This window comes from Crocodylus porosus, unplaced genomic scaffold, assembly GCF_001723895.1.
Source record: "Crocodylus porosus isolate Cpor-Errol unplaced genomic scaffold, CroPor_comp1, whole genome shotgun sequence".
In the NCBI taxonomy this organism is placed as follows: Eukaryota; Metazoa; Chordata; order Crocodylia; family Crocodylidae; genus Crocodylus; species Crocodylus porosus.
This window is the reverse complement of record NW_017728925.1, coordinates 17,538,302-17,560,845: the sequence shown is the minus strand read 5'-3', so window position 1 is coordinate 17,560,845 and position 22,544 is coordinate 17,538,302. Positions and strand designations below refer to the sequence as shown.

Sequence of the window (22,544 nt, the reverse complement as noted above, 5' to 3'; positions counted from 1 at the left end):
CATTCTTAGAGTCACTTTGCAGAGTACAATCACATTTTGAAGCATGGAAGATTTCTGGCAACCCTAAGAACAGTCTCTCTTTTACAATCCCCCTTTACTTATGATTCTGGCCACAGGAGAGGTTTGCAGATGCTAAACCTTTTGTTTTAAAAACAGCTGGTTTTTTTATTGCAAAATATTTAATTCACTGTTGAAATGAAATGAAACAACAGAATAGGAATACAATTTTACTAGTTTATATTTCAATTCATAAAGTATACACACTGCAACTATGCTACCACAATGTCCACGCATCTAATATTGATGGAGTTACAGTTGTTGGGGTTTTTTTGGTATTAAACAATAAAGATAATGTACGCAATTAAGGAAAAAAGCTTGGACATAGCATGTTATATCCTGTAGTCACAGAGTACGTTAGCTAGCGTTAGTACAGTTAACAAGAAAAAGGTAGAAATACAAAATAAACAAATATCTTTATATACAAACCAGTGCCTCTTATTGTTACCAGCTTATACTCACACTGCACACAAAATTTATCCACTGATGCAATAGATACTTCAGCATAACACAAACCATTATAAATTAAAAATATTACAAGGTGCAAAACTCCATTCTACAGCTTTCTGGTGAGAACTTCAGGACAATCCAAAAGATGAGAAATCCAAGTAAGTTTAGCACCGATTAGTGCAACTGCATTGAGCATGGAAAAAATGACCTACAGAACCTCCGTACATGTTACCAGAAAAGCCAGTTACGATACACAGCTATGGATGTTTGCAGCTACACTCACGCAGTGATTTTTGCCTCTCAAATATATCTCAGTTTATTGTCTCTTTGTCCCATTCATACATATGTGCAAAACTAATTCTGGAAGCCCTTACAGAACTTCACAGAAGGCCTGCTACAGCCAGGTTAAAAACGAAAACGAAAAAACAGACAAAAGTGAACAGAAGGACATAATTAAACGTCAAAACATCCACATGATTAGCTCGCATTAGCAGTCCTGGTGTTGGGATTGAAACGCTGTTGATGAGCGCAGCTCAAACAATATGACACAGAAGTAAAACGGAATTTGTCAAGCATTCTGATTTTCTCATCTAGCACTCTGACAAGTCTCCCAACCTAGGGCTGTGAATCTGGTTGGCAGCCCAGGCTAAAAAAGCCCAGTTGCATAGAATTGAGTAGTAATTCAGAAAGAAATGGCAAGACACCACGAGATGGATGATGCGTGCATGTTAAACCAAAATGGGCTTGCTCCGACAGGAGTGCTGAGACCACCCCCCTTTGTAAAGCATGTCACCTCCCGCTCTCCAAATCCTAGCTCTGGGGACTACTTTCTGGCACTGATATAGTTCTTGCTAAGAGTCATTATTTGCTTTGTTAGTGACACTTTTTCCTTTTAAATAAAATATTAAAAAAGGTTATAACTGTAAAAAAACCTATCGTATGTAAACTTAACAATTAGGGTTTGGTAAGTTCTCGTACCTAGTTTGTGAAAAGCCTCCAGCCAGACCGCAGAATGGAGTGTTTCTCTGAAGAGCTTCAATCTAGCTACATCACCTGTTAAATATCAGTAGTATGAAGATCCCGTGTCTAGCAATAAAGCCTTTGTGTTTCCATCCACTTTATCACTGACCTATTGAATCCTGACATGCTGTGTTTCTATTTTATGTACATTCTGGTCCTCTCACATGTCACAGAATTAAACATCTGGCCAAGGAAGGCAACAAAAGGTGTTGTTAAGAAGATGTATTTGACGGAGTTTTGCTTTTCAACAAGTCTCTTTCCCTTGGACTCCAGTCACTGTTTTTATAGAACTTAATGTTCGGTTGAACCAAGTCTTCTTTGCAGCCTGAACCTCATTCAGTGCCAGGCCCAAATGGTGCTCCAAATCCTGCAAAGGCAACAGCCAAGAGAAAGCAGCTGTGACATACACACGTACAGCAAAAAACTGTTTCAGTAAGGCCTAGAGGACCCAAACAACCTACCCCCCCACCCACTGACAATTTTTACAGCTTCTGAAGAGCCCTTTTAAGTCCAGCAAGCACATTTTCATTCTGCGTGCACAAAGCTTGTGTCATTACCATGCAGCTACCTCCACTCTGCAATTCCATACAGACTGAAGGTGAACAAGGGGTTTCGAGGAACTGGTTTTTTCCCTGCTAACTTTTGGCCAAGAATATACTTTAATGAGTAGATGGAAAAGAAAAGCCTACATTCTCTGATCAGTGCGCCCAAACATAACACCCACCTCTTTCATTTTAATCAGTCCCACACGCACACTTAGCAAGCAAGAAATTAAGAATTCAGCATGTTATGCACTGGCCAAGCTGCAACTGAAGGGTGAGCAGAGATGACAAGTACTGGCAAAGTGTAAATGCAAGGAAGCAATTTGGGTTAGAAAATCAGCAGAGGAAAATTTAGATCCGATATCCAGAAGTCCCTCCTTGTTAAGCTATAGACCACGCTTCCCAGGGATGCAGCAAAAGCATCCTTCCTCAGCACAAGGGAAACCTGACTGGACAGAGAACTGGAGAAAAGATTGAAGAAAACTGATTGCCGTGGGTGAGTGCAGGGCTGGCTGGGATGTGGCAGCTCTCATATTTCCATCACAAACCCACAACAGGAGGATAAGAAGAGTACTCTCCAAGCTTCAACCTTAGCCTTTAGCAATTTCCAATTAAAAACAGAAACAAAAAGTAACTCCCTCCTTCCCTCCCCAACTGGGTGTATAAAATGGCCTGTTTTACTTCCTTTATCTTTTAAGATTTCACTCGATCAGCTTCCTGTTGGGAGCTCCAACACATGCTACAGTTTACATGGGGCAGCTGTACTGCTACTCCAGTCTGCATGGAAGTAGTAAACCAGTGCAGAGTGGTCTGTTCAAGACACTGCATTGTTCTCATACCACAGTATTTGAGTGCCTTCCAACCATACATTAAAAAACATGACTTGTTTCTGTCACATGTTGTTTGTGCTCGCAAAACTATTGTGAAAGAAAGGAAAATGTGATTTGCTGCTTTGCCAGGGCTAAAATAGAAAAAGTGTGGGGTTTACTTTTTCCATGCAGGCACTCGCAGAAGATTAGCCAGTAAGTACTACACTGGAGCTGGACAGAGGTCTGGACGCTGTGCAGGCCAGTTCCAGGGCTTCACATGATTTTAATTATTCTATTCTGGAAATGCTGTTTTCCGAACCAAATATTTGGTTAAATGCAGGAAATGGCAAATTCCTGTTCCAGCCAAAAGTCTGCTCTGATCTCCCTGCTCAAAGCACTTTAAAAACAAAACAAAAAACAACCCAGGATATAAAACAGTCCCATTTCTGGGACTTCCGGTTAGGCTGGGCAATATTTAAGGTAAGGCTCCGAAAAGGAGCTTGGGAAAAGAAGGCCACACTGACCGCTGAGTGACCTGATAAGAAAGGTAAAAAAATAAAAAACACATTAATGAGCAAAGAAGCTGACCCAAAGAAGGGAGCAGCAAAAGCAGTGGCTGGATGTTTTTAAAAATAAATGTAAGAAGTAAGAGCTATTAAGGAGGCAGAGATAAAAAGAACTGAAGATGCAGATGTGCAAACTTGGCAAAAGAATCAAACAGAAATGGACGTCTCAACAGAGAGACAGATGAACACTAGTACGGAATGAAAGTCCTTCACGTATAAATACAGGGGCTGCGAGACTAGTTTTTTGTACTGACCACCAGGAGAATAACTGATGTACTGCATTGCTACCTGTCACGGGCATGTTTCACTAAGCTGTGAGACTGTTAGACTGGCTGGTGCACTGTCCAAATGACAACCAACCTCTCCAAGCTCTGGCCACCACACACGAACTGGAGATGTTCCTTCAGCATCGCACTCGAGCTCCAGGAGGCTGCTTGCAGACAGCAGCATCTTAGAGCACAAAGACCCAAGCAATCAAGAGCAATGGCAAGCAAGAGGCTACCCCACCACTCTCGTGCCTCAAAACAACACTGTTGGGTCCATAATAAGCCTCCAGATGTTACCTGTATTTTACATTCTGCTTCTACCAGCTGCAGCTTGGTTTGGGCCAGCTCAAGCTCCATTTCCCTCAGCTGGTTTTTCAGTGTCTCCTTCTCCTCATCCGTGTCCTCATCAGAACCCTCCTTGGCAGAACTGGAGACCTTCACATGCCCTTCCTTATTGAAGAACTCTCGGCAGTGCTCACAGTCATCCACTTTTTGCTAAAGCCAAAAAACATCCAGCCATGAGCACTTCCATTGAGCAAAAGCATCAGAGCTATTTCCTGACTCTGCCCCCATGCAAGGAGACCAGGAGAGCCTCAGGGACCCCATAAAAACATAAGGGGCTCCTTCTGCTACTGAAGGCAAGTGGGGTCAAACAGCAGGCACACGCAGCAGGCAAACAGCTTGTCACCCTCAGATCCCCATTTCTACCATGGCCTGGAGTCTATAGGCTGCCCTAGGCCATTCAGGGTGGAAGAACTGGCTCTAACTGCTTAGGGCTTTGGGAGGAAGATTTAGGAAGAAAAAGCACCTAAGTCAGGCGTAGTTCAGAAAAAGTTTATTAGCAAATTACTTGAAACAAATTTCAAAGATCAAAAATGCAGAGTTTTGCTGTGTGATGAGTCTTAAACAGTGAAATCTGGCTACGGGACCTGAACCTGTTCAGCCTCCACAAAAGAAAGCTGAGGGGATCTGATGGCTGCCTATAAATTGGCCAAGGGGGGCCAGCAGGCAATGGAAAAATCCCTGTTCCCCCCAAGCACTACTGGGAGTAACAAGAAATAACAGCCATAAGTTGACAGAGTAGTTTCAGGCTAGACATCAGGAGGCACTGCTTCACTGTCAGGGTGGCCAGGATTTGGAACCAACTTCTAAGGGAAGTGGTGCTCGCCCCTACCCTGGGGGTCTTCAAAAGGAGGCTAGACAGCCACCTAGCCGGGTCGCTTGACCCAAGCATCCTTTCCTGCCCATGGCAGGGGGTTGGACTTGATGATCTGCTCAGGTCCCTTCCAACCCTACCAACTATGAAAATTTTGGTAACCTGGTCTCTTACCCGGATTTTCTCAATTTCAACTTTATTTGCTGTTTGTTGCTTCTCCAGTCGCTCGCTCAGCTGGGAACAAATCTGACAAAGCAAAATTCTGTTACAAATCATTTATAAAAGCAAAAGCTTTTCTCTAAATAGAATATTAAAAGCAAAAACCAATGCCACAGCAGCATTCGACTGGAAGTTTTAAGAGCTCTGGAAGTTGTGGAATTCAGACTTAAGGTTTCTGCAGCAGCTTGGGCTTTGAATTTAGGTATTATGATTGGATCTTTGATGACTGAACCCCCCCCCCAACACACACATACATTTCTGCACATATGTGCAGAAATCCATTAAGTTACATGCAAATCTACAGCTGTAGCAAATGGCACAATTTAAACATAAAATGTTAACAACTTAGCCTCGCCAGAGGAATCAGGAAAGGGGGTGGGGAAGCACAGCCCTTTTACTGCCTTGGGAATAAAGGAGATGATTGTGACCATGGGTGTAGTAGGCAATATCCATCCCTGAGACTTGCTGGTGCAGCTCTAAAATGTTTTGAGGTCACATTCCCACTATACAGAGCCATATACTTGCTCTCCTGACAGCTTACAACTCAGGAGGGTGAATTACAGCTAAATAACTTCAAAAACAATATTAAGAGACTGCAGCAAAGGAATAACCTTCTTTTATCATCACCAAGTCCTAGCATGTTATGGAAGGAAGAGGGAAACTGGGAAGAAAAAAAACACCTGTGGAGCAGAGTGAGCAGCCAGACTCAAAGATGGAAAGAGCACAGTCCATTTAAAAAAAATGCGCTTTGCAATAGAGCCAATACCACCTGTAAAGTCAGAGCTGAACAGAACAGGCCAAACCTGTCAAGCATCTCCAAAAAGAAAGTGCAGAACCAGCTACAGCTTTCCTGATTTAACATAACTCCTAAGTCCCAGCGATGCATGGCACAGATCACACTTTATGTGCAGATTTCTGGGAAATAAATCCTAAAAGCCAGAGAATCCCCTGCTATTTGAGAGCAGCTGGCACCCTCATCGAGCTGAGCTTACCTGCTTGTAGTCGCCAATAATAGAGCTGTTCTTCTTAATCTCTGACTCTGCCTTGTCTAGTTCCCTACGACACATCTCCTTCAGCTGTGGTAAAAAAGAAGAAACATGTCTATAGTTACACTATCTCAGCAATAATCAATCAGAGGGCACTTGCAGGAGGCTAATCATGCCCATTCCTCCCTCTCTCTCACTTAACATTAAATATGGCCTGCCTTTCTGTAAAGAGCAAAGGTCTCATCCAGCTTAAGTGGTGATGGGGAAAGATCTGTAATACTGGTTTGAAACACTGGTGACACCAGCAACCAGGAAACGCATGGTGGGTTGGAGGGAAGATTTAACTGGGGTTAAAGGTGACAGTTTGTCCATGGTGCTTCTCTCTGCTCCTAACACACACTCTGTGCACCCAGGCTCTCATCTGACCTGCAACTAACTGCTGCTTTCTGTAGTTCACAAAAAAACAGCAAGCTCTGCTGTGCTGGAAGCAGCCAAAGCCTGACTTGGATCAACAAGCCCTTTCCACAAACATTGTATTTTCTGAATTTCTACACTCAGCAAAACATGAAAAGTGTCAGAAATGGCTGTAACCTGAGCAGACTCATCCTCTAGTCGCCGTTTCTCTTCTTCTGCATCGATTAACTTCTGTTTGGTCATAAGCAATTCCTTATTCAATGCATCTGCCTTTTCTTCCGCCTGCAATACACAAGTGAAGCAATGCATCAAGAAAGGCTGTTCCCACTACTAGAGAATAGTAAGTGCTTTTGTGCCTCTCCCGTTTGACATGCAAAGGTGCAGACTCCAGTGGAAGCCTGCCCAGCCCCTGGCCTTATTTCACACTCTTCGATCTCATTACCCTTCCCAGTGGCAGGAGTTTCCATGCAAGGCACCACAAGAACTAATTTGCTGTTGTTTTTGGTACTCCCAACAGCTTTGGGAAAAGCAGTTCACTTGGAAACTGTGCTTGCTGCACAACCTTCCCATAAACCTGAACACTGTCACAAGAGATCCCACTCTACTCTACTCAACTATCCACTGTTTAGCTTTAGAAACATCAGAAACAGCAAGACTTTGTTACTGTTTCAAAATGCTTGAAGACCAATCCACATATACTGATGAAAGAGGAAATTAAAATGAAAACACCTTCACAAAAATACAGGAACAATAAGCATGAGGATGAACGTACGGAGTATGCACACACAGTTATCAATAACTGAAATGATTGAAATGAAATTCAGAAAACAATTGACAATTCCTTCCAGAGGAAGAAAATTATAATGTGAATGATATGCACAAGCCCCAATGATCCTTAAAAACAGGGACACAGTTCTTAAGTGACTGGCTTTTCCCTCTTCACCACCACCACCAAACTGCAGCACATTTGACTCCAACATCAGGAATACAAGGATGAGTTTCTGGAGAGGGGCAAAGGAAGCTAAGAGGTCTCTCTCACTCCTTTGGGCTTCACGGCTGGGAAGGTAGCAGGGCACAGCGAGTCGTACGACATTTTTCAGCACTCTACATCCAGGATAGCTTGCTCGTTTAAAATGGAGGGTGATCTCATGGCCCAATTTTAAGGATTTAAACACAGTTCCTTAGAGTCTAAGGGTCAAACTACATATGCCCACTGAAGGAAAAATCTCATCAATTTAATTGCACCATCTCTGGAGATGACAGGCTGTTTCAAAGGTTGGATCCAATTCAATTTCATACCCAGCCTTTTGTTTAAAAAGCTCAACAAACTCACATGACAGTTATAAACAGTTACCAATGGATATAAAATGCAACAGGAGGGATTCCTTCAGTGCAGTTTAGTCCAGAGTCCACCCTCTGAGCAGAACTACTGGGTGTCCTCACATCCCTCTAGGATGTCTCTTTAATGAAATGAAAGGAGGGGTAGTAGGAAGTGAACTTACGGCTGCTTTGTGAAGTCCTTGCATGGAACAGCGTGGTAATGGAACATACTCTCCTTATTAATTCATAGGAGATTTTAATACTAACAAGCTGTGGATAGCATAAATCCCGGAAACCACAGGGTGAACCTCAAAGGCAGCAAAGGTTCCTCCATTAGCATAAAAAACCCCTATGAACTTTCAGTATTTTTCCTGCAGAAAGTTTGAAGAAGGCAGTGGCAGTGCCTTTTCTCTTATGCAGGTGGACTGGAATATTTTAAAGCCTGTCAAATTCTTGTTTCTACGGTTCCCCAGAGCCAGCTTCCTCTGAGATTTCAGAAGTGCATGCATGCTGGTTTAGAACGAGAAAAGCCTGACACCCAGCACTCGAGCTCTTTCCCATGCACCTCCAACTGGGCTGGGTTAGTTCATTTTGTCCTTTCACGTGTACTGCCAAAGCCAATCTTTCAAGCCCTTGTGTATCCTGCACAAAAGCACTCCCTACTAAGACTCCCCAGATGCGTGTCTCCAAAGCTAGGCGAGACACAGCAAGGAAAGACTTGTGCAATACAAACAGAACTAATGTACCTGCTGTAAAGTCTTACAAAACTGTTGCTCCATAGTAAATCTTTGAAGACATAAAAACTTTTTGCTTCAGGGATATTCTTTCATCTTAACATGCATGTAAATACTTGATCAGTACAAGAACGTACCCTCCAGTGCATTTCCCTTTAGAAAGCATTAGATATAGGAAATGACCTACGCGATTGCCAAAAAAAGCAGAAGGCGGGTGCAGGAAGGGGACGAGACAAGAAATTCAGTCCACATGGATAACTAGAGTGAGCAGAAAATAACACAAGTGAACACTGTCAAGAGTACCCAAGTCCTCTGAAAAGTCCAAGTGATGCAGGCTCTCAAGTCATTTGGGCACTTCAAAAAACTCTGCCCACACACACAAAATAAATGGCTACAGGATCCACATTACCACTACACGGGTCAGGAAGTGGGTGTTCTACGTTCCAGCTGCACTTTGTTTCGAACCGCTAGGACAACAGTGCTAAAGAAGCACCTGCATCCTGCATGAGACATGCGAGCTTTGCACGTCAGTAAACATAGGAATCGTTCTACAGGTTGCTGGTGTGGCCCAAGCAGGAGCCAACCTGCAGCAGCAACTGTCCAACTAGTATCTAAAGCAGGAAACAAGACTGCCATTTGCAAGCGTCAGGACAATTTCAGAAGTTAGAATGCAACTACTCACGCAGGATGGAGAGGCCAAGACTGATTTTCTTCCTCAGATTACTGTGGTCTCTTTTAGAGATCTGTGTTTCGTTTAAAGGGACCACTGTGAGCACAGCACTGCCTGGTATCATAACTGATATGGACGTGACACAGAAGAAAGAAAGATTCCCCCCTGACTCAGTCCACAGAACCACCTTCTGCAGCAGGATGAATACCCCATAAAGAAACCTAATCCGGCTAATGCCTAAGCCTGCTCCTACCCGACCTGGTGCACCTGACAGGATCACAGGCCCACGTAGGACCGGTTCAAATATAAACACACAGGCAGAGGGTTGGAGGCAAAAGATAAATGGGAAAATACCTCACAGTACAGTAAGAATGTAAGGCTTATCAATCCTTTTAATGGAAAATGCAAGACATGATCTACCTACAGACCCCTCCAGAGAAAAATTAAAGGATTTAAACAGGATGAATAGGTAGAAATTAAGCCTGAGTATTATTTCTACCCCAGTGCACAGAAATATCTTACGTTATCCAAGTCCTTTCGAAGTGCGATCTTGCTGGTGACCAGTTCATGTGCAAGGTCATCATTTTCTTGCTCGAGCCTCATGTTTGCTTCTTGCAGACGCCGGTTCTCTCGCTGTGGGAAACAAAAAGCCAGTTCACAAAAAAAATTATCTTAAGAGGTTTAGAGGAGAGTGAACACCATTCCTTGTGTTCCTCTCTGCTCAAACACCTACCCTTACAGTTCTGTGTGAGTGCACTATTGTGGCAACAAACAGTTAACCATATTGTGAATATAAAAGTAGAAAAAAATTAACCCTGGGACAGCGGTACCAGGAAGCTCACTGAGTCACAAGGCTTTTGAAGAGCAGGGATGTGGGGTGCATCACATGCTTACCAAATGCTTCCCTCCTTGGTTTGTAATGAAATCTGTGTGCAGTTTACTAAGCAGTGTATAGTGAAATGAGAGGTGTAAAGAGACAAAGGAACTGGGGACTTCATGAAACTGCATTTCCCTAAACAAAACCACTCTGTCATAACCAGAAGTGAGAAGCTGGAGCTCCCAGGAAACAGACAGATAATAAGTTAACTCAAAATATTTTCAGGGCATGAAAGAGCAGGTCAAAGTGGAAACCATGCATGACACCGGCGTGATCAGATGGGCATTACCTCAAACCTCTCTATAGGATCCTCCTGTTGTGCTTGTTGCTCCCTCATGGTATGATATTCTTTTTCATATTTCTTCAGCTTCTTCTGGCTGATCTGAATTAGAAGCAGCACATTAGTTCATGACAACAACTCCTTTCAAGGAAAAGAATAAACTTTTCACATACAAGACGCAGGTACCTACAACTTCTGCAAAGCTCACGAGGTGTTTCCCATCTACTCTGAGAATCAAAGCATTAGACCTGACCAAATTCATATAATCAATTATCCACTTCAACACCCTCTTGCTTGGGGCAGAGATGCTTATTTGATGAGATTAATATCTCAAAGCCTGCCTCTACAACTTCTTTTTTTGTGTCGGATGCGGTTTCATTAAGCTGCTAATGCAGGAATAGGCTTGTACAAATTTGGCCACCTAGCTCTGCCAGTGCAGTTCAAACCCGACACCTAAGACCTCTAAGTCCCAAAGCTACCTGTGCATCTCAGTCAAACTTCTACACCCAGGAAGGACCAAGGAAAATTCCCTGACCCAGTAGCCTGTAGTTAATGTGCTGCAATCAGGAAATTACAGACCCTCTGGATGACCTTGGGCAAATCCATCTATTGGTGCCCCAGTTATCCTATGTGTAAAACAGGGCCAAGAGTTACCCTTGCTTCCCAGAAGCACTGATGAGTTCAGAAAATGGACGTGGGTGTTTAGGTGCCACAGTAAAAGGATACAAAGAAAAGCTTTTAAAGAGAATCCATCAGCTGTCTCACTTGGATCTCTCTGCTGAGGTTGCTAAATACTGTAATGGCTTACCAGTACAGACTATGCCAAGACCAGACTTGACCTCCTGCTGATTTAAATTGGGTTTCCAAGGGCTAGAAGTTGCTGAGAGCTTTACTATGACTTTAACAAGCCAAAGAAATGAGAAACAGAGATGGCTAATAAAAAAAAAGACATTTCTTGCCCAACAATATTAATGGTTAACAGACAAATGTTATTTTGCAAATGAGCAAGATGGACATAGGAAATCTGTTTAGGTTTTAATGTCTCCTCTATCATTAACAATCTTGCCTGAAATGGAAGAACTACAGAAAAGTAGGATCTAGGCTCCCCCTAGCGAGATTCATACAGAAATGTTTTAACCGGATTTCACCTGAAATTTTTCAGAGCAAATAGCCTCCCTCGTCTCTGCGTTCCATGCAGATGAAATTACAGGAGTTAAATCAGGAAAAAAATCCAGGTAAACAACCTTACTAAACAACTGAAGGTGATCTGTAGCGTAACAAGCCTCTGTTGAGAATGGGGCTAAACTCTTCTTAAGCAGTTTGCTTCACTGCCCTGGAACTTGGGTGACTTTCACACCTGAAAAATCTCAACCTACTGAGAATGCTCACCACCGAGCAGTGAAATATGCAGCAGCCTAAAGAGAAGGGAAGCCAGTGCACATCAACACATTTCCATTCACGAGCCTTCTGCATGCATCAGAACCACTCCTGGCGCTATACATAAATAGCTGGGCCATCAAGGGAAGACTTTGCTAAACTCGCCACTAAAAATTCACACAAGCCCCAGAAGGATGGATGTACAGGAATGGCAGCTAGAGCCTTAAGGTTTAGCTTCATGAGACCAGGAGGAGGTAGAGCTCTGAGTCCCAGTTCAGTTTTTCCAGGGACACAGAGGGTAGCGGTGGCTCTTTTATACGCGATTCCAACGACAACCTGAAGAACACATCACTTCCGTACCCATCACTTGCTGACCTCCTTTTCAGCAGAATGCTGCTGTAATCACAATGCTTCAGCCAGTCTACTTTTCCCTTCCTATAAATGATTCAGTCGGACATCCAGCCCTTTTCTGTACAAAAATGTTTCCAAGTAAAAAGCCCAAGATTGTCTTGACAGCAAATGGCTTCATGCTCAAGGTCGCGCCAATTATGTGCCACATTCCAATTCAAGGAACCAGGCCAGAGGGAGAGCCGCAAGGGCTCAGCACTGGTGCAGAGTTCAGTGGCAGTGGCGCAGGTTGCATTCTCCCTGCAGCCTTCCATTTAACCCTTCCAACACAAACACTGGGAAGATGGTGTGCAGCCTTCCAGAGAGCGTTTTTATGGGCCACGAGAGTTCACGCGGCACTGGACATGCTCAGGGAACCACGGCAGGAGCAGACAGCGAAACTGAACACGGTGCCAACTCTGACGAGCTCAGGGAAGACATGGGCAAATGCTGCTGGCAGTGCATTGGTTACACATTTGTCTTAGCCCCATGCATATTTAATGCAGATAGTGTACTGAATGTTTAATGACTGGACGAGCCAAGGCAGGCTCGCTGGCATCCTGCTCATTGCCCCATCTCCCCAGACACAGGTCTCAGGACAGAACAGAGCATAAACCAGCCAACTGCCATTTTGAGGTCTGTGCTGTGGGTGGATTTGGAGCAAACAAGGTGCCAGTAATGCCTATACGCTCATGACATGGCATGCCTAGCCATCAATGCACACAGAGCTCCTTAAGCCATGCTCCAAGTATAAGAAAACTGCATGTCAACACAAAGGGATTGGATTTGTGAAAGAACGCAGAACTCGTGAAACTGCCAAGTCGGTTTCCTTCTAAAATAAAATACAGCTCCAGATGTGGACAAACAATTCAAAGTGGTATACAGTTACTGAAGGTCACAGATGATCTACTGCAACCACCACCTCTGTCTGCTTTATCCTACTCCAAAAGGAAGCTAAGCTGCAGTAATTTTAAATTTGTTTAATTCAGGTTTCAAGTTTCAGCAGTTTAGCCCCATTACACCTGTAGATTGACAGACAAAATAATTACATCGACTCAAATGGTACAAGTTCCTGAGTGGTAAAAGTCCCCAGTACCCTTCCCCCAAATCCCTTTTAAAATAGTTTGAAGTTATATCTGACCATAGTGCCCATTTCAGAACTAATGCATCACATCTATACAGGGGAAATTATAGAAGAGAATTAGTCTGCAATTCTAGTTTAGGGATCCTTTCTAAAGTGTCAATTTAAAGTTGGATTTGATCAGAGAAGCTTCTGACTTCCAGCTGCAAATTAATACAAATCTTCCGTATCACTAACTGCCAGGAATATCCTCAATGTCAAAGGCTAAATCTACTTTATGTAGAGGATATTTAAGTCATGGGACCTGGTGGACAATGCTTCCCTGAAATGATTGTGTACCTCACACTGTTGAAATGAGTAATGGATCTCAGAAGCATTTCATCATGGAGATATCATGAAATAGGAAATATTAAATCAAGAGGTTCAATAAGTAATAGAAAGGCATCATATTTATGGGCATGTCCATCCACAAAGAGAAGGGAACACAACATCATTTGCAATAAAGGATATGTATATTATTGCCAAAAAAGTTCAAGCAAACACCTATGTTCAAGTGTTAATTAAAACGGGCATCTCAGGTTTGTTCCATGGCATCAACTAGTTTTATGTGGTGGTTTTGCCTTTGGTATTTTTAATCAGACTTGTTTGGGCCTTCTAACAGGTCACCAAGCCCCTTCCTCATGGACTGCAGCAGAGGGATTTTGTGCTCCATCCTCACCCCTCCTTTTGATGCCGACGTGGTCCTTCACGGCCACAGGGATGAAAGTAATCAGTTTTAAAAAGCCGCACAGTGTCTATATAAATTCTCTTGGCTCTTAACATTCACAAAACCTTTTACACAGACCAACCAGGTGCTGTATTACCTTCCTGCAGGGAGCTTAAAAATACATGGCTTGTATGTATTTCTCAAACTTCAGGGCTTAGGATCCACATACGAATGAACTAATTGTGCCACACAGAGCCTTTCCCATGGCGTTATGGTGCATCTTTCTCATTGACAATGTAATCCAAGCTCCATCTTCTCAATATTATTCTACATCCCATGAGTACCACAACAAAGATGAGCCTGCTTTTGTGCATCATCCTGTACATACTCAAGAATTTCCCATCAGTGCTTCCTCTGGTGATCACAAGTGCAAGAACCAAGTCTAACCACCCTCAGTGTTTCCCAAACTTTTGGCAATGCTGGTGGTCAGACGAATGCAGTGTTATTAGGGTAAGCCATAACCATGGACAGAAATCCAACCCGAGTTCCTAGTCATGCCAGAAGTAACCTCAGATTGCATTGTTAATCTAAGACACCACCACAGGAAAAAGCAAATACTTACAAAAGATTCCCACTCAGAAGCCTCTGCAGCTGAAACACCGTATAGTACATGGCGGCGCACTGATTGTTGCCAGCATCTCTCATGCATGCACTTAGCAGACCCAAATGAAAAGCCAGGAAGGAAAAAGGATATCTAAACCTCCCCCTTGGGCTGCTCAAGGAAAAACAAAGCCTTCTGCATTATTAATGAGCTCTAACTACCTGCAATGCAAGTCTGGTGGCTCCAGCCGACAGCTCCACGCAAAGCCCTGCTATTCCTTTTTTAATTACGCTACTGAGGAGACCTTCTTTAGAGCAGAAGTGAAGAGCATACTTGGCCTGCTTACAGTGTAAAAACCACCTTCACATTAATGTGGTTTTTCTGAGTGCCACCATCTTGGGGATAAAGTGTACAGCTGAGAAGGAATTCACACAAGCTAGTTCTTAGCTTTGTGAACATACCTGTCTCAGGATCACTTCCTCATCTTGGTTCATTTGGGATTTTTGCAAGTGATTAGCGATTTTGAGGTGCCCTCAGTTTTTGGCGGTTCAACTTGATATACCTTAAAGAGGCCTGGTTTTCAGTCTGTACTGGGCACACATCTGAAAATCCAGGCCCCTTCAGATTTCTCAAAAGTCGATTAAAAAAAACCCAGCTATCCACAATGAGTCACCTTTAAAACCACTGGCTTTGTGTTCTACTTGTTTCACCGCAAAGCATCACTTCTATACACTGATAGAGAAATGATGAAGTTCTAGATGTGCCTCCCACAAAGACATTTCCACAAAGAATTCCTTGCTATCTTCATATAGTTACCTTCATATTGCATGCCAACTCCATCAGCTTTTTTGCATTTTCCTCTGAGCGGTACCTCTTGGGCAGCTGTACACGGAAGAACTTCAAAGCTCCTTCGAAGTCAGTCAGTAATAGATCATCCTTGGTAGTCTAAAAAACATACAGACAAAAAAATATTTGCAAAGCAGATTCTGTGAAACCACTCCAGAGACAGATCAAACAACAGCTATTCTGCCAAGCTCCCAGGAAAGTATCTTATAACTTTTGCAAGCAATTTTTTATTTTCACTCGCACAATACAACATCTTTTCCACATGTGACCCAGCCCAGCAGCAAATCACACCAGTCAGCAATGAGCGAGGCACAGGAAGAGTTATTTAGAACATTTTTGTAACAGGCAGTCTAATTGTCAAGGCAGTACATAATGATATATGAAATGAAAAAAACATTCAAGTGGATACTCACTTTTAATAATCCCAGTGCAACATTAAAAATAACACTTATACCCTGAAGAGACAGAATAAGAAAAAAAAAAAGGAATCAATATTTACAAGCTTAAGTTTCTTCCCACATCATATCAATTTTTTTTATTTGTTCCAGCATAAAAGCGGACCCAGAAGCTTCAGAGACCCAAAGAATACGCCTACCCACAATAAGACACAACTCCTTGGTGCCTGACACTGCAGAGAGCAGCAGGAGGTGTATCAAGATAGCCTCCAACCACTTGTGGCCTGCTGGAGAAAAGCGTTGCTCCAAACTTCCATTTTATTTATTTTCAGTGTAATACTAAAAATAAATTATTTTATGAAAACTATCTAACTGGACTGGGGGAGCTCAGAGTAGGACCCATGCATTTAACACAAAACAGCAGTTATCAGCAACATAGCCACAGGACCCTCCAAAAGCTGCTGTAATTAATTAGCTGGCAGGTGGCTGGCTTACTATCCTAAGCAAATGCGGTGCTACGTCACATACTATATTCTGTGCTGCTGCAGGCAGGGTCCCTGGCTAAAAGGGTCACAAGTCACATGAGAGGTGCAGTGTTTTTCACTTGCCTAAAATACACCCAGAAAAATAGGCTAAAAAGGGAAGAGCAGACAGCTTTCTGCTGCCAACTCATGAAAGGCACAACCTCAGTACAAAACCCCGTAAGCACCCCGGGAGTGAACGTGTGAAGATAATATATTAAATTCAGTGAGAAATTTCTTTTTTTAATTTAGGTGAAGTTGCTGATGCATTTTAAGCCTGTTGTGCCAGGGTGTGCAAGAAACCAGACCTCATTTCATATATCAGGTCCAACTTGACATGGTGCCTGGAATAACCACAAGGCACTCCCCTTCCCTTTTCTGAAGAATGGATTTGGCTACCTGTCAGGAATTGTGTTCTTCCTTCACTACACAACTCAGTACCAAAATAGCACTGCTACAATCCTAGCATCCAATGATAAAGATGAAAAAAAGTGCTCAAGGCCAACCAACAGCTCCTCTTATCCGCTATCAGTATCAAACCAGCTGGCTGATAGGATACAAAAAGGGAAGATTTCCAATCTCTAATGGAAATCTATCATCACTATCTGCAGTCTACACAGCAAGGCACTTGAGTTCTTTTCCGCCCACAGAGGGAAGGCTGCTTAACATTTCAATATACCGACTTCCTGAAAAGGCTGGATTCAAAATGAAACTAGAAACTAATGATTGCTTTGGTTTATTTAAATAGATATGCGTTTTCTGCCTGACCTTGAATTACTCACTCCACCAATAACCTGCATATAAAACATTTCATGTTCGTAGAAAAGAAGAGACAACATCAACATTGGCTGCCCTTTTTCCTACTACAACAAATAAACTTTTGAAGTCAAACACCAGAGATGAAAAGGCAACTGCTAAATCCTCCCCAGGTGTTAGGATCTGCTCTGACACAACAAATAGCTTATGACCTATAAGCAAATCAGAATGAATCAAAAAGGAAAGCCCTTCCTCTTCCATTAAAGCTGCTCATTGAGATATTTAATCCCAAGGGGCACAGAAGTTTTTCCAGATACCAGCCTATGAAAAAGATAAATTTACATCTTTAGATAAAGATAAATTTTTCCAGGCAGTCGGAAAGAAAGTCAGACAAGAGCAAAAGCATTAAAGATCAGAAAGATTCCTCACCCTGAAACCTGCTAAATGCCTGCAGCCTCCTCAAGGGACTTCACATAGTAACAGCTGAAATTTTCATTTTCTAAATTATGCACGATGAAAAATTCTGGCCGACGATATAAATACACACACAAAATTTCAAGTTGACTTCCCTACATCAGTGCTTAATACTAGATCATTTACAGATACGCTTTTATTCACCAAGATTATGTAAAAGGGACTCACAGATCAATGCAAGAGGATCTGGCAGCTACATGTCCCTTCTGCTTCCATATCTTTCAGAGTTCCACTGATACTACTGGGTAGGGCTTGGATTTTTCCTCCATCCTTGATCCCTTTGGATTTTGTTTTTAAGAGCAACAAATTAAGACCAGATCTGCTGCTATGGCTTCTAAGAGTAACTACATCAATAAATGCTGCAACAGTGGGATTCTGAAATTGGTATTAAATGAACTCAGCATAAAGTTTAGGAAGCACCCGGTATGGAGAAAGAGTGACTGACTTGGGAATCGCACACTAACTTCCCTGTTGGGCTTCATTTCTGAGTAAAGGTTTTCTTAAAAATGCTTGATTATGACAGCCCCCCTTCTCAACACTGGAACATGCCTTCCAAACATGGCATCATTACAAACGCAACCAGGACACAAGGAAATGCTCAGAATGTGACTGCTGCATTTTCCTGTTTTGGCTGTACTATTGTCACCTGTTTTACTCCTTTAAAACTACAATAAAACCCTTTTATATGACTTGTTTAATCATTTTTGGGCATGTGTGTGTGTTTCTAAACAAACGGCGCTGATTTGGCAGATGCCATCTGTTGCTTTTTATTACACTGGTGTGTAAGCAAAGCAAGCAGCAGGCTCCTGAGCAACACCACTAGGTGAAGAGCAACACAATGACCAGAAGATTTACAAGTGCTGCAACCTTTAGATGACACAACTGCTGCAGCACCTTGCTACTTCATGCAAATATCTGGGAGATGCACCAAAAAATTCAAAATTAGTGCATTCTGGCAATCAGAAAGCAAGCAAAAAAAAAATGAATATCCCCAGGCACACTGCACTGCAAAATGTATGCCATTCACTTATGTTGATATATATAGTTTAGACTCAGTGTATATTATTTCCCAGAATACTGCTCAGTACAATGCTATATATAAAAAAAAAAGACTAAAACATTATCTCAGTATAAAAAGAATTTTGCCTCAAAATACACACTAAGCAGCAGAATGAGACAATTCAGCTTTTGAGGGGGACAGAGTTAACAGGGCTGTCAAGATACTCACATGAGAATTAGAATGAACTAAACACAGCAGTTGTCAGTGCTCTAGGACATCTTAAACTGTATGTTGTATATAGGTAGGAAAACTTTTTTTGTTGTTGTTAAATGCTGGATCTAAAAATCTAGGAACATAATCATATGATCCATGGTAACAAGAGTCCTTTATGTAAGATATCACAAGATCAACCCTCTGTGTCCTGTAACTAATGCATGGAATTATAGAGATCACATAGTACTCTACTAAAAATAAGTAGTAATAATCTGAAAAAAGAAACCCATAATCCAATGATGTAACGTCTTAAAAATGCTGAAAAACACTTACAAGGCAGAGATGATTTTTATGTCATTGCTTACATTTTTGTATTGGAAGTTAGATTTGAAGTGTCAGTTGTCCAGCTTTCATAGATCAAATACAGACTGTAAGTTACACTTGGTACAGAGAGTGCGTACAAAGCTGGACAGTTGTACATGACGTACCTCACATAACAGCAAGTCGATAATATGGAAGACCATGTATAGAGGGAATTTTGCAGTGAAAAGGGTAAGAAACCACTGGGAAGCATACATGTGGGCTTCAAGACTGATGTCCAGAAAGTGGTTGTAGAGGTCAGGAATATACTCCTAAAAAACAGCACATGTGTTAAGTTTGGATTAAAAGCAGAGTTGAACAGCATGCTTACAGTTCTCAGAGCTATGAGAGCCTGGCACAATACAAGATGCAAGTTTGGCCTACTATATCCTAGTAGGAGCACGTGAAATAATTATGCTAAAAGAAGTTTCTCCTCTGAAACCATACTGATGCCTGGTTGCCCTCTACCTCAACAACGGGTGTAATACTAATGTTTGAAAACTGTTCACCTGCATGAGCAAAATCTCGCTCCCAAGCCATTAAAGCTATCTCCAGTATGGCAAACCTTGACCCGTTTCCCCAGAGGTCACCGGGGTGCTTACCTGCATGAGGCGTTCCAGCTGGTAAAATTTGCAGTGCAAGTCTTCAAAGTTTTGTTTGAAAAGTTCCCTGAGTCCATAGTCAAACATGATTTTGACCAGAACACTAAAAGCCTGTTCTTCAGGCATCTGTCGGATAGGACAAAAAAGTGTCAACATGTTAAAACAAGTATTATTCTATTTCCTTCCTTTGGGTTGCTGTTACTCCCAAAACACCAAGTCAGATCTGCACAAGGATCTAGTCATCTAACTCCCTATAAACGCATGGGGTCAGATTTTTAATAGCAGATAAAAAGATGAACAAGTACCATCACAACTGAAGTGGGACAGTATTTCATGCCTATAAAGAAAGACAAATCCCTCATAATTCTGCAAAATTTACATTTCCGACTAGAAACACACTTTTCAACCATTGAGTTGTACAGTATTTCTGTATCCTGCTGCCGTTATCCCTAACGAGACCGACAGCTTCAAACCAAACCCGAATTCTACCATTTCTCAATATATTTCAGTCACTTCCCAAGCATAATCAGCTACCAGATGTAAGATGCAAATATTTTTGCAGAATTACTGCAAAATGATGAACAATAACATTTTTTAAGTTTGCTTTTTAAAATACCATTATTAAATGTTGATTTGCTCAGACCGTTGCAAAGAGAGGTCAGTTATTACTACCCAGAGTTCAGCTTTGTCAGGTCTCTGCATCGGCTTGGGACAGACAGTTTCCTCTCCCTCTCCTGTCAGCAGCTGAAGGCAGAAACATCACGGCTTGTCAATACACGTACATCTTTCCTTGGTGCCACAGATCAGTTCTGATCTCTCCACAGCAGCAGAGACAGATGCCTCAGGTCAATCATTGCGTCACATAAAGGCCTGAACATCTAACATGTGCTCTACTATCCACAGATGAAGCCTGTAAACTAAAAAAATTCCAGAAACACTCCAGTTGTGGTAGTGAGGGACTTGCAGAAACTAGATTTCTTCTGCTGTAACATTACCTCTTATTACACAGGGACTGCACACCAGTGTTTCGTCCAAGACAACACAGCCTAGAACTCTTATCACAGCCCCTCAGAGTCACGCTCCAAAGACCGACTCTAATGAGGACCAAAATGAAAAACAAGCAGCAAACACTGGAATGCAATTTGCACCCTTGGTTCTCAAGAGTAACAATTATCATTAAAGAATAAGTGCTACAAAAATGATGAATGGTTTGTGTTCTTGGGTCTGTGAGCCTCTACTCAAATGGGAGTCAAAAGAATGGACAGCTGGCAATTAGCACCAGAGAGAATCGCACATCTATTAGTAAGAAAAGTTTGGTTCAACTACTGGTGAAAGAAGGAAAAGGAAATGTATATCAACCAGCTATTCCTGGTTTGATTTAGAAGATAGTTGCAGAATTATTCTCCCCATCAGTTATGTGGTTCTGCTGACACATTACACAGAACCAAAAGTACTGGTTAGGTACTATCACCCCATTAGACTTTTATTTAATTTAGAGAGAGTAGTTTTAAATATCTTTCTATAATTGCCATAGATTCACAACACATTAGGAAAACAATTCTCTGAAAACCAGTTTGACAGATGCACAGATGTCTTAAATTTAGTTCTGCAAGGCAGCAGCACTCGCTCACAGCTGCCGGGGGGTGGGGAGGTGGAAATCACAAAATCCTACTGGGCTTCAGAACTCTGCTCAGTTTCTGCTAGCAGTGCACCAAAAAAACCAACCCAAAAACCAACCAACCAAACTCTTGATGAAGAAGCAGGAGGCATTAACAAGACTGGATAAAAATAACTGGGTGCTGCCAAAATGTGTAATTTTCACAAGTGTTTTCCAACCAGGAGCAAACTTCAAAACTTTCTACCTAAATTCACAGTAAGCATGAAGCAGAGAGCATCTTCCATAGGTGCCAAGGTGATTAGTAGGAAGTTACTACCCTGAGCACAAATGTAACTAGCAACTAAAGCACACATTTAATATCTTTTAAGATCCAAATCTATTTCCATCTTTGATTATTCTCTAACATCTAAAACCACAAAACACAAAGCCACTACGACGTAACGAGCTCACATTCTACCAACATGCTGCAAAACATCCTCTGTTGAGTCCAAGATCTCTAGCAAAATCTGTGTGCACTTTCAGTAAAAAAATTAAAAAAAAGAAACTGTTCTAAAAAGCTTAAAATTTAGTCTGAGATGCCCAACACGAGCCTTTGCAGGGAGTTCCTGTAGATGGCCTCCCTCAAATTCCAGGGTTACTTGTACCTAGGTAAAACTTAAGTAAGCTGCTTTTGGTTAACTCATTTAAATTAAACTAGGATTAGCAATAGATATTGCTCAATGAAGGAGATCAGCTGTGCCAGGATATGTCCTGGCACAGATGATCCATTTTGAAAATGCACATTGCCTGTTGTCCTGCCTATTGAACTTGTGGGGACAACAGGAGACGTGTTTCCTCCTTGCAGAGGTGCGCCCCTGGCAATCTTGAAGGTCCCCGGAGATTACCAGGGATGAATCTCTGGAAGCAGGAAACCCTGACCTTCCCTGTTTCCCAAGATGAGCCAGAGTGATCCCAAGGACATCTCTGGATGCAGGGAAAGCTGGGCACTCCAGGGCAGCACGCGGCCGTGGGGCCCAGTATGCAGCATGTGGACCCAGGGCTAGGGCTGCCAAATCAGCTAATTGGCTCTCCCCAGGTTTGAGGGGCCCAGTCCTGCACAGGAATTCACAAGGTGCACAGGACTGGGGTCCTCAAGCCCAGGGGACTCCTTGCTGGGGTGGTTGGACAGTGCAGGCAGCCTACACTCCCCCACCATAAAGCAGTGAATGAAGAGGTACATTTAATTATTGCCTTTTATCATA

The 22,544-nt window shown here is 42.4% G+C and overlaps 1 protein-coding gene across 2 annotated transcripts in view; it reads right to left on the bottom strand.

The window, feature by feature from the left end:
* Nucleotides 1-214: 214 nt before the first annotated feature.
* Nucleotides 215-22,544, bottom strand: part of RABGAP1 (RAB GTPase activating protein 1) — a 91,284-nt gene continuing 68,954 nt past the window's right edge. For both annotated transcript variants that reach the window (XM_019541001.1, XM_019541000.1), the window contains 11 exons: nucleotides 19,686-19,811; nucleotides 19,212-19,355; nucleotides 15,778-15,819; nucleotides 15,335-15,463; nucleotides 10,376-10,468; nucleotides 9,732-9,842; nucleotides 6,663-6,767; nucleotides 6,078-6,161; nucleotides 5,041-5,112; nucleotides 4,008-4,205; nucleotides 215-1,894 (listed from right to left, as the gene is read on the bottom strand). In XM_019541001.1, the coding sequence (XP_019396546.1) occupies nucleotides 1,772-1,894; nucleotides 4,008-4,205; nucleotides 5,041-5,112; nucleotides 6,078-6,161; nucleotides 6,663-6,767; nucleotides 9,732-9,842; nucleotides 10,376-10,468; nucleotides 15,335-15,463; nucleotides 15,778-15,819; nucleotides 19,212-19,355; nucleotides 19,686-19,811 (1,227 nt within the window). In that variant the 3' untranslated portion in view covers nucleotides 215-1,771. The remainder of the gene's footprint in view (nucleotides 1,895-4,007; nucleotides 4,206-5,040; nucleotides 5,113-6,077; nucleotides 6,162-6,662; nucleotides 6,768-9,731; nucleotides 9,843-10,375; nucleotides 10,469-15,334; nucleotides 15,464-15,777; nucleotides 15,820-19,211; nucleotides 19,356-19,685; nucleotides 19,812-22,544) is intronic.